This window comes from Micromesistius poutassou, assembly GCF_964030765.1.
Source record: "Micromesistius poutassou genome assembly, chromosome: 24".
NCBI classification, from domain to species: Eukaryota; Metazoa; Chordata; class Actinopteri; order Gadiformes; family Gadidae; genus Micromesistius; species Micromesistius poutassou.
The window spans coordinates 1,078,698-1,090,714 of record NC_140294.1 but is presented as its reverse complement, the minus strand read 5'-3'; the positions used below and the strand labels follow the sequence as shown (position 1 = coordinate 1,090,714).

The following is a 12,017-nucleotide window of genomic DNA, read 5'->3' as shown; positions in this document are numbered from 1 at the left end:
CACACACACACACACACACACATGCAGACACACACGCACGCACACCCACCCACACACACACCCACATACACACATGCAGGCACACACACACACACACACACCCAAATACGCACATGCAGGTCACACACACACACACACCCACATACGCACATGCAGGCACACACACACATACACACATGTTATTTTATTTATGTTATTTATTTGGTGTACTTTCTCCCCTGCCCTGTGCAGACCTCACCAGCCCGAGGGCCTGGCGGTGGACCCGTCCCGACCGGCTCATGTTCTGGGTGGACTCTGCGCCACGACAAGATCGAGCGGGCCGGCCTGGACGGCAGCGGGCGCCGCACGCTCTTCCACAGCGACCTGGTCAACCCCCGCGCCATCATCGCCGTCCCTTCCACCGGGTAGGACGCCTGACCCCCTCCCCCCCACCCCCCCCCTCCCTCTCTCCCCCCCCTCCCCCCCACCCACCCCTCCCTCCTGGAACGAACTTAGATACCGTTACCTTGTGTGTGGGTGGGGTGTTTGTTACTGTGTGTGTGTGTGTGTGTGTGTGTGTGTGCTCGCGTGTGGCTGTGTGTGTGTGTGTGTGTTCCATCGATGTTTGTATCCTAGATTTGATTTCCTGTATTCTGGTGCATTTTGGAGATGGCTACCTATTACATATTACCTACTATTCATTCAGATTCATAGCCTACATCCTGACTTGCAGGGCCTGGGGCAAGCTTACCCATTGTTGTTATTATGATATTGAGGCAAATCATGATCACTGTCCTATAGTGTCCATTATTGTGTCTCAATGGCTATTTCAAATGCAGTTAGAAATATGGGACAGTTGCTTATTATTTATATGCTACAGGCCGAAAGACTAAATTAATATGTAACTTACTTGCTGCTTTTAAGTATAACATTGCTTGGGGAGTCCAATTCCTCCACTGAAATGGGTGGAAAGTGCTTTTACAACTCTCTGCTAGTTAGCGATCTATCTCTTCTATGCTGTGTGTTGCCGCGAGTGTTGCTGAGGGAGGTAGCTTATTTGATTCGCTGAATTGTCCAATCGTCTGTGGTGATAAAAAAAACAGAAAGCCATACCATTGGCCTGGGACGCACACTGCTGCGACCCAAGGGCGATTTTTTTTGCTTCAATGAAAATCCGTCTCTGCTTGATAGACAGCAAAAAGTTTGCGAGCTTACGTTGACTTCAACTTGGCCGGCGCCCCTGACTTGGAGGAGGGCTTTATTTTGAATGACCAATAACTAGCCTAGCCCAAATAATTTACGTTCAGACGCATTTAAATGGTTGCTGGCAGTTGCAAGTACAGTCTGTCACACAATTAAACGAGGATAAACGCTATGTATTTTTGTTGATTTATTTCGTATGTATAATAGTTCATTCAAAGTTGGCAGATATATTCGAGTGAATATTTTACGGAGGGGCTCTCTCTATTGCCGCCACTGATGTTACCCCTTATGGTTTTTTTCATGATTGGAAAAAACAACAGTGTTACCCCTTATGTTTTTTCTGGCCTGACGGTATTTTATTACAAAAAACGACAGTGTTACCCCTTATGTTTTTTTTCACGATGACCGATAAAAAAACGACAGTGTTACCCCTTATGTTTTTTTATGACGACCGATAAAAAACGACAGTGTTACCCCTTATGTTTTTTTCACAATAACCGTTAAAAAACGACAGTGTTACCCCTTATGTTTTTTTTCATGACGACCGATAAAAAATGACAGTGTTACCCCTTATGTTTTTTTTGGCCCGACAGTATTTTATTACAAAAAACGACAGTGTTACCCCTTATGTTTTTTTCATGACGACCGATAAAAAACGACAATGTTACCCCTTATGTTTTTTTCATGACGACCGATAAAAAATGACAGTGTTACCCCTTATATTTTTTTTCATGACGACCGATAAAAAACGACAGTGTTACCCCTTATGTTTTTTCATGACGACCGATAAAAAATGACAGTGTTACCCCTTATGTTTTTTTTGGCCCGACAGTATTTTATTACAAAAAAACAACAGTGTTACCCCTTATGTTTTTTTTGGCCCGACAGTATTTTATTACAAAAAACGACAGTGTTACCCCTTATGTTTTTTTCATGACGACCGATAAAAAACGACAGTGTTACCCCTTATGTTTTTTTTCATGACGACCGATAAAAAACGACAGTGTTACCCCTTATGTTTTTTTTATGACGACCGATAAAAAACAACAGTGTTACCCCTTATGCTTTTCTTCATGACGACCGATAAAAAATGAAAGTGTTACCCCTTATGTTTTTTTTATGACGACCGATAAAAAACGACAGTGTTACCCCTTATGTTTTTTTCATGACGACCGATGAAAAACGACAGTGTTACCACTTATGTTTTTTTCATGCCGACCAATAAAAAACGACAGTGTTACCCCTTATGTTTTTTTTGGCCCGACAGTATTTTATTACAAAAAACAACAGTGTTACCCCTTATGTTTTTTTCATGACGACCGATAAAAAATGACAGTGTTACCCCTTATATTTTTTTTCATGACGACCGATAAAAAACGACAGTGTTACCCCTTATATTTTTTTCATGCCGACCGATAAAAAACAACAGTGTTACCCCTTATGTCTTTTTTGGCCCGACAGTATTTTATTACAAAAAAACAACAGTGTTACCCCTTATGTTTTTTTTGGCCTGACAGTATTTCATTACAAAAAATGACAGTGTTACCCCTTATGTTTTTTTTCGTGACGACCCATAAAAAACGACAGTGTTACCCCTTATGTATTTTTTCACGACGACCGATAAAAAACAACAGTGTTACCCCTTATGTATTTTTTCACAATAACTGATAAAAAACGACAGTGTTACCCCTTATGTTTTTTTTCATGACGACCGATAAAAAACGACAGTGTTACCCCTTATGTTTTTTTCACGACGACCGATAAAAAACGACAGTGTTACCCCTCATGTTTTTTTGTCCCAACAGTATTTTATTACAAAAAAACAACAGTGTTACCCCTTATGTTTTTTTTGGCCCGACAGTATTTTATTACAAAAAATAACAGTGTTACCCCTTATGTTTTCTTGCATAACGACAAAAAACGACAGTGTCACCCCTTATGTTTTTTTTGACCAGACAGTATTCAGTATTCAGTATTCAAAGTTGGCAGATATATTCGAGTGAATATTTCACGGAGGGGCGGCACCCTAGCGCCCTCTATTGACCAGCCGCCACTGCCTAGCTAGCCACCCCCCACCCCGCCCCCCGCCCCCCAATTCATCCATCTCTTCCCGCTCAAAGAGCCACTCCACGACCTCATGCACCGGCACCCCCGACAGAGCCTGGTCCTGGGCCGCCCGGACCAGAGCCCCCCCCCCCCTCCTTCACCCAGGGGGGAGAACCAGGGCGTTGGAAGCGTACCCTGCGGTGGTGAATGGACACCCGGGCCGGGTTGCGATGGTTGATGGCGTTGGGATGGTTGACGTTGTTGTTGTCGTAGCATACTGTGGACAGACTGTATCCTGTACATACTGTACATAACGTGTGTAGACACACAGCACGCCACACATACCGAGAGAGAGACGAGACGGGGAGAGAGAGGCAGGGCCAGAGTTGGGAATCCTGGCCAGCTTTGCAAGAAAAGCATCTGCTTTTAATCTTCTCAACTAATCAGAGAGAATCAGCAATGTTCTGTGTGTGTGTGTGTGTGTGTGTGTGTGTGTGTGTGTGTGTGTGTGTGTGTGTGTGTGTGTGTGTGTGTGTGTGTGTGTGTGTGTGTGTGTGTGTGTGTGTGTGTGTGTGTGTGCTTTTTTTGTGGTTGATGCAAATCATTTACTATGGCAGCAAGTCATGAAACCCCTGAAGGTGTGTCGATAGGTTGATAACATAAACATAAAATATATTTTTGTTGAGTTCACGCCAGAACTGTCTGCCAGACTTTTTGTGTGTCGGTCTGTCTGTTGTGTGTGTGTGTGTGGGGGGGGGGTAGATGTGTGTGTGTGTGTGTCTCTTTGTGTAACAGAGAGGGTATGTGAGCCCATATGTACAATTTTAGGCATTAACATACATAAACTTGGCAGATATCGAGTATGTTTAAGTCATGTCTGAGAGTTGCCAAGCAGAGCGGACTATCCAAGGTAATATTATACCTTTGATACTGTCTGGGATTCTGGGATGGTTAAAAGTGAAGCAATGTCTCTTTTCTCATCGCAATCGAAGCTCACTGACCCGAACGCACAGACACACACACGCACGTACATATGTGCAGTCACATGTTACATGAACTAGCACTCATGTACACACCTAACCCTTGAATTCTTGAACTGTGTGTGAACACACAAGACAGACATAGACCATATGCTTAGACACACAGACCCCCCCCCACTGGGACTTTATATCTGGCAAACACACACACACACACATACTCCTATACAATCCACTACACATGTAACCCCTCACATACCCACACACATGTAAGCCCAAGGCAGTATGTGTGAGTCTGTGTGTATGTGTGTGTGTGTGTGTGTGTGTGTGTCTTCTGATTGCCCATTTGATCTCCATAACGGTTCCCTGTGTGCAAGGCTGGATACGCCACATCTACACCATCATCTGGAACGAACACACACACACACGCACGCACACACGCACGCACACACACACACCTGAAAGACGAGTTGACGATGAGTTCCCTGGCTCCGACCGAGCCTGTGGTTCACGTCAGAATGATTAATTCACTGAGACATGTTCTGTCTGTCATGGCCGCCTGACTCACTGTCTGTCTATGCATCCCCGCTGGCGGCCTCTCTTGCGTGTGGCCTGGTGTGTGGCGCTCCGTCTCTGTGTTTGTTAGTGTTAGTGGCGGCGCGCTATTACTGTCCTAGGGCTATTGCCGTCCGTTTTTTTCTGGTGCTTTGGCGTGCGACTGTGACTGTAATGTCAAATACTGTGATCCTTGACAAGTCATACTTAGTTCCCACTTAGTCTTACTTTACAATTCGTCAGCTGTAGAAATAAGAGGCTTCCGTTAAAGTCAATGAGCAAGGACTTGAATCCTGGTCCCACAGAGGTTAGGAAATGTATGTGGTTGGAGGTTATATATGACAGTACAATAGTCACTTCATTACCTTTTTAAACATACATTATGGTTCAAGGGAAACTAACGTCAGCATGAATTGAACCCTGGTCTGCAGAAGGTTTACCAAAAGGGCTCTCTACCGCAACACAGACAGAGCCAATGATTAATGATTAATGATCAATGACAAGAGGTTATACATGACATTACAATGTATACAGCGTATTTCCTTCTGTCTGTATTTGTTCATTTGTTACCTTATGGCAGAAAATGAGGTAGCGCCCGGTTTAAATTTGTGTGTGTGTGTGTGTGTCTGTATCTATGCCGTACCCGGTACAGTTACACAGTGCAGGGATGTCAAGAGCGACCGTGTGATGCTGTACCCCGGGGGAGACCGGTGGGGGGGTCAAAGGTCACACACTGCTTTGCGTAACCTAACCGGGACCTCATCAGTGGGAGACAGGTGGTCATGACCCAGTTAACCCCCCACCCCCCGGCCTCACCTCCGCCCCACACACAGATTTGAACTTTTCTGTGTGTGTGTGTGTAGGTGTGTGTCTGTTTCTGTGTCTGTGTGTGTAGGTGTGTGTGTGTGTGTGTGCGCGCACGACGGTGCAGACCAGTGGACACCCAACCTCTGACCACTAAATTATACACAATTATTGCTGCAAGTGTGGAAAAAAAAAACGGTGGAAAGAAAACGCCAGCATCGCTGCGTCTGGTCCCAGTGGATTTATTGAGCAGAAAAACACCAATGGAAACCATGACGATAGAAGACATATGACGGAACGCACAAAGTGACACTATTTGTGCAAAATAACAAACCATAACGCTATTTACTGAACAATATTTATAATATATTGATTTTAAATGATCTACATTATATATTTTCTATTCCACATACCCCCTGCAGTACCGCAGTGTACCACCGGTGGTACCACAGTTTGAGGAACACTGGTATCGATATCGACATATATACATATGTGTATTTATGTATGTGTGTGTGTGTGTGTGTGTTGGTGTGCGTGAGCGGATCTGATTGCCTGGCTGTCATACAGAGCCCAGAGCTCAGAGGTGGTAGCTCGCCACAAAAAACAAATCAGTCCAACAGCTCAAAAGTCTTGGATAAACACGCTGAACGCCAGAGACACGCCAGAGACACGCCAGAGACACGAGACTCTTTGGCGTGGAGCTCGGAGGAGAAGCCCCGGCCGTTCACACTCTGGATACACACCTTAAAAAAAACAAAAAAAAAAACTCAACGATTTGAAGAATTTGTTCGAAGAATTTATCGGGTCGAGTTTGAAAGAAACATGCCAAAAAATGTATACAAAAGTTTTTTTGATGAAAGGCGTACTTGTAGCTTTCACCCTCCACGCGAGTCAGCCCCGCGTCTGACCCCACCGTTCCGTTTATTTTTCTGTAGCGAAACATACGCCAGGGGCCCGAGTAGCAGACGGAGCTCAATCGCCCCGTGTTTATTTTGATAGCCTTTTGGTCCATGTGTGCCGAGAGCGCTTTCGAGCAACTCAAAAAATCAGAACCAAAGAGGGAAACCCCCGCTGGTCGTAAGCCATCACTTGTTTTGATAAAGATCCCGACCATTTTTGTGGTTTATTCCTCTCCTCTCGGTCAAGTGTGTGTTGTGGAGTCACACTCTCCTCCTGTCCGATGGGACGGCCTCCACGGCCCCTTGTTGCCCTTATTGTGTGATTGGGATCAATTGCTTAATTGTAGTGCGTGTCGTAAAAATGTTTAATTAGCGTTGTCGAACGCTGTTATTGTAATTTGTAATGCTGCTGCTCTATGTGCCTTCAATTGCCCCCTGGGGGACAAACAAAGTTTTTTGAATTGAATTGGATTGAATTTAATTGAAAAGCTGCAGTGCCATTTTAAGTCACTCTTAACATGTATTGTTAAGATGTGTTAGTATGTATTTATTTGCCTTTTTTAGTCTCAATTTTTTGTCGCATTGTTTTCTTCTTGGGGCCCCAGGACGTTGTACTGGACCGACTGGAACCGCGAGGCCCCTAAGATCGAGTGCTCCACCGTGGACGGAGACAACCGGAAGGTGGTGGTCTCCGAGGGCATCGGCCTGCCCAACGCGCTGACCTACGACACCGTGGCCAGGCAGATCTGCTGGGCCGACGCAGGTAACGGATGCTAGCGTTAGCGGCGCTAAACCGCTGTATTCCACACCCTGATGGTTGAACCCCCAAACCTTAGATACAAATAAATAAAAAAAACTTTGCTTCCTCCCTCCTGAATCTCTCCCTCTCTCACTCCATCTCTCCCTCTTTCTCACTCCATCTCTCTCCCTCCATCTCTCTCTCTCTCTCCCTCCCTTTCACTCTCTCCCTCCATCTCTCTCTCTCCCTTCTTCTCTCTCTCTCCCTCCATCTCTCTCCCTCCTCCCTCCGTCTGTCTCTCTCCCTCCATCTCTCTCTCTCCCTCCATCTCTCTCTCTACCTCCATCTCTCCCTCTCCCTCCATCTCTCCCTCTCTTCCTCCATCTCTCTCTCCCCCCAGGCACTAAGAAGCTGGAGTGTGTGTCTCCGGACGGGTCTGGCAGAAGGGTGGTCCACCCTAACCTCAACTACCCCTTCAGCATGGTCTACTACAGGAACCACTTCTACTACTCCGACTGGAGGAGGTACGGCCGCCAAACACGTCTGGGCTGACTGTCTGTCTGCCTGTATGTCCCTCTGCAAGTCTGTCTGTGTCCGTCCATCCATCCAGGGTATTTCCTGATCTCTCTCTCTCTCTCGCTCTCTCTCTCTCTCCAGGGACGGTGTGATCGCGGTGAACAAAGACACCAGTAAGTTCACCGACGAGTTCCTGCCTGACCAGCGCTCGCACCTCTACGGCATCACCATAGCAACAACCAGCTGTCTATCAGGTACACTTTTGCATCGAGCACCTGTCTATCAGGTACACCATAGCAACAACCAGCTGTCTGTCAGGTACACCATAGCAACAACCAGGTGTCTGTCAGGGACACCATAGCAACAACCAGCTGTCTGTCAGGTACACCATAGCAACAACCAAGTGTCTGTCAGGGACACCATAGCAACAACCAGCTGTCTGTCAGGGACACCATAGCAACAACCATCTGTCTATCAGGTACACCATAGCAACAACCAGCTGTCTGTCAGGGACACCATAGCAACAACCAGCTGTCTGTCAGGGACACCATAGCAACAACCATCTGTCTATCAGGTACACCATAGCAACAACCAGCTGTCTGTCAGGGACACCATAGCAACAACCATCTGTCTATCAGGTACACCATAGCAACAACCAGCTGTCTGTCAGGGACACCATAGCAACAACCAGCTGTCTGTCAGAGACACCATAGCAACAACCAGCTGTTCCTCAGGTACAAACGCGTTGGCCCTTCCCCACCGGGCCACAAACGTGCAGCCTGTAATATTAATAAAAAACAACATTTAATTACATACTTTTATTATTTTTTTTAAAGACCCTCAGGGGGGCCCCCCACGGTTTATTCCTCCCCTCTCACGTCTATTAAAACCAGACGGCTCATTCCCGAGGTCGTCCCCGCGCACGCGCTCACACGATCGCGTCAAGGCCTCCTCGTCCGGCTGTCACCGTGAGATCATCCTGTCAAGACACCTTTCTTTTCTCTCTTCTCCTGCATACTGTCACACACACACACACACGCATCCACCTGCAGTGTCCACAAACAGCTGTCCCTCCCCCCGAGCACCCCCTGCAACACTGGTGCCGCGTGTGTGTGTGTGTGTGTGTTGGGGGGGGGGGGGGGGGGGGCTTCCTTTGTTGTCGAGACGAAGGCTTGTATAAGCTTTTCAGCCCCCGCCCCAGAATTACACCGCACTCAAAACACATCTGTTTCAATTCTGTTCTCATCACCCCCGTGTGTGTGTGTGTGTGTGTGTGTGTGTGTGTGTACACGCAGGTGAAAAAGAGACCAAAAAAACAATGATCACAGAGCTGCCAGGGGTCTGCCTCTCAAAAGTGTGTGTGTGTGTGTGTGTGTGTGTGTACGTGCCTGTGTGTGTCTCAGTGTGTGTGCGTTGTGGCGTGTGCGTGTTGGCAGATGGCGTTAGGCCTTTTGCGTTAACAAGCGTCCTCAGACTACAAAGTGGCTCGCTAAACACAGGTTAATCCCCTTAAACACCACCTTTGCGCGTTGTCATCGTCCACACACACACACCTGAGGACACAAACACACACACATATATCTCAGGACACACTCACACAGACGTAGACACACGCACACACACTTGACAGACACACACACACACACAAACCTGAGGACAGACACACACACACACAAGCACAGACACACACGCACACAAACACACACATCTCAGGACACGAGGAAGACACACACACACACACATCTGAGGACAGAGACACACACACACACACACCTGAGGACAGACACACACACACACACACAAACCTGAGGACAGACACTCACAAGCACAGACACACACCTGAGGAAACACACACACACCTGAGGAAACGCACACACACCTGAGGAAACGCACACACACCTGAGGAAACACACACACACACCTGAGGACACGGGCTCCGCCCTCGGCCTGCTGATGAAAGAGTAAGAATGTTCCGTGTATGTTTTGGGGGGGGGGTCTTGGGAGCCGCCTTGACACATAACAGCGGCGCGCGGCCCCCCCCTCACGTCACCCTTAAGGTTTCCTGTTCCTGAGTGCGAGGGGGGGGGGGGGGGGAGGGGGAGGGGTTCGACAATGGCCGCCCGCTTCAAAGACGCGTCGTAATTCGCGCCGAGGGGACGGTGATGAAAGGACAATGGTGGCGGTGCTCAGGTGTGGGGTTTAGAGGGGCTTAACAGCTGCCCCTCTCCTTCCTTTCCTCTTTGCTCTCTCTCTCTCACCGTCTCTCTCTCACACACACACACTCTCTCGGGGGGGGGGTGCAATAACAAGGTGTAGCACCTTGCGATTTGTCCAGGATGTGAGGTCTGTTGTTGACCTGTCATCACAACGGCACTCCCCGGCCATTTTTATTTTCCGAAACCCTTTCCTTGTATTTTTTTGTTGTTGTTGATTATATTGTATTTATATTTAAGTGGGGGCAAAGCTGAGAAAAGTTGCCGTTTCACACGTGATATATTTCAGGGTTTATCCACGGTGTGAGTGTGATCAAATCACAACGCGATGGAAAATAATGATTGAAATAAACTGAACACGTTAATGTTTTTGTTCACGTTCCTAAGGAGGTCAAATTAACATCATTCCATGTCTAACCCCTACCCTAACGTCGTCTGATGTGTAGTATTGCAATTGGTCGAACGCCATCATGCCGTGTGATTCTAACTCGTGCGATTGGTCGCTTCTTCTCTCCGCAGGGAGCCACTAACCCCCTGGATCGACGCAGCCAGCAGCAGGGTCCTTTGGTGCTATTCAAACGTTGGGCTCTCCTCCGGTGGGGGGGGGGACGAGAGAGAGAGAGCATCACTATACTCTCAGAAAAGAGAGAGACCGCCTTCCCCCCCTAAACACACACCCCCCCCACCCACACACCCCCCCCTTATCCTCCATCCAAATATGAACCCTCCTTTTTCTTGTGTCGCCTTTCACACGCCGTTCTGTGTTTTGTAAATTTGTGTTATACCTCATTTTATCAACTTGTCGTTTGTCGCTACTGGTTGTTGTTTTTTTCCAGACCAATTGATGCCAATGAACCAACGACGCGAGTGGAGCTTTAAAAATGTGTAAAATGTTATGTGACTCGCGTTTCTTATTTTGTAGTTTTTCAGATCTCTTTAAAAGCCAAAGAACAACGACAAGAGAGAGCATGTCCTTTACAATGTGATATCCCACGTCATTCGCCGGCGGCGGCGGTCGGTACGCTAGGTCGCTGAGCTAGGTCAAGCATTTTAAAATCGTCTTTGTTTGTTTTGCCGGTCGGGATTTAAAATAAATAAAAGACATGGATGAATGGAAAAAAAAAAAAAAAACTCTTACTGGTTAGCTATACATGCTCAGAAGGCTGGTATAACTGAACCACTTGCCCGGCCGGAGGGGCTACGTGCTAACCGCTACGTGCTAACCGCTAGGTGCTACCGCCCAGACGGGTGAGAATCAGTCCCGCGTGTTTCCCCCGCCCATCAGGTCACTGTGATCAGCACAAAACATTGTATTTCTCTGCACTGCTACTCCCTATTTTTCTACACGTGAGGAAGTGACTTGTTATTCTACTTTTATTACTACTTTTTAAAAAATCTTTGTATCTTTTTTATAAGATGTGATATTTATAACAAATAAAAATGTGATTCTGGATTGGATGGATTCTACCGTGTCCCTGTGCTTTGTCTTTGGTTGCAGCCAGCTGAAATAGTAAAACATGAATTCTTATACTTATACGAGAATTTATAGTTAATGACAAGATAGCGTGGACTACCAGGACTTGAAACCCGGTCTCCGGTGTGCAAATCTTTCTTTAGTAGGATGGTAGGGGCAAGTACCGCCTTTTTTGCCTCTGATTGGTTAGAAGGGCTCTCCTCTGATTGGTTATTTGATTTGGTGCTGAAACGGGTTAGGGTAGTTAGGGTTAGGCTTAGGGTAGTAGTAGTGGTTAGGGTTAGGGTAGTAGTGGTTAGGGTTAGGGTTAGAGTAGTAGTGGTTAGGATTAGAAGATTCACCTCCGGTGTTGATAACCCATGACGTAGAAGAAGACGATTCTAGAAATGTCCGAAAACACCTCAGACAGAAGAAACTTCAGACTAATTCAAGTACATAAAACAGCAACGCAAAGCACGTTGAAGACCAATAGTCAAAAACAAAGGGAACACAAGCAGGTCTGTTTTACCGTCACTCATTAAAAAATGCGTACAAACGGGGATAACGGAGGTAAATACAGCTTTAATCTTTTTAAAAATCACAGTCAATGTGAAAAATCAGGCTACCTGACGA

The 12,017-nt window shown here is 46.7% G+C and overlaps 1 protein-coding gene across 1 annotated transcript in view; it reads left to right on the top strand.

Moving 5' to 3' along the window:
• Positions 1-11,383, top strand: part of LOC311369724 (uncharacterized protein) — a 19,364-nt gene extending 7,981 nt beyond the window's left edge. Inside the window, exons 4-8 of the mRNA XM_084487937.1 lie at positions 232-404; positions 7,069-7,226; positions 7,603-7,726; positions 7,860-7,972; positions 10,451-11,383. Of these exons, the coding sequence (XP_084344063.1) occupies positions 232-404; positions 7,069-7,226; positions 7,603-7,726; positions 7,860-7,972; positions 10,451-10,461 (579 nt within the window). The 3' untranslated portion in view covers positions 10,462-11,383. The remainder of the gene's footprint in view (positions 1-231; positions 405-7,068; positions 7,227-7,602; positions 7,727-7,859; positions 7,973-10,450) is intronic.
• Positions 11,384-12,017: the final 634 nt, after the last annotated feature.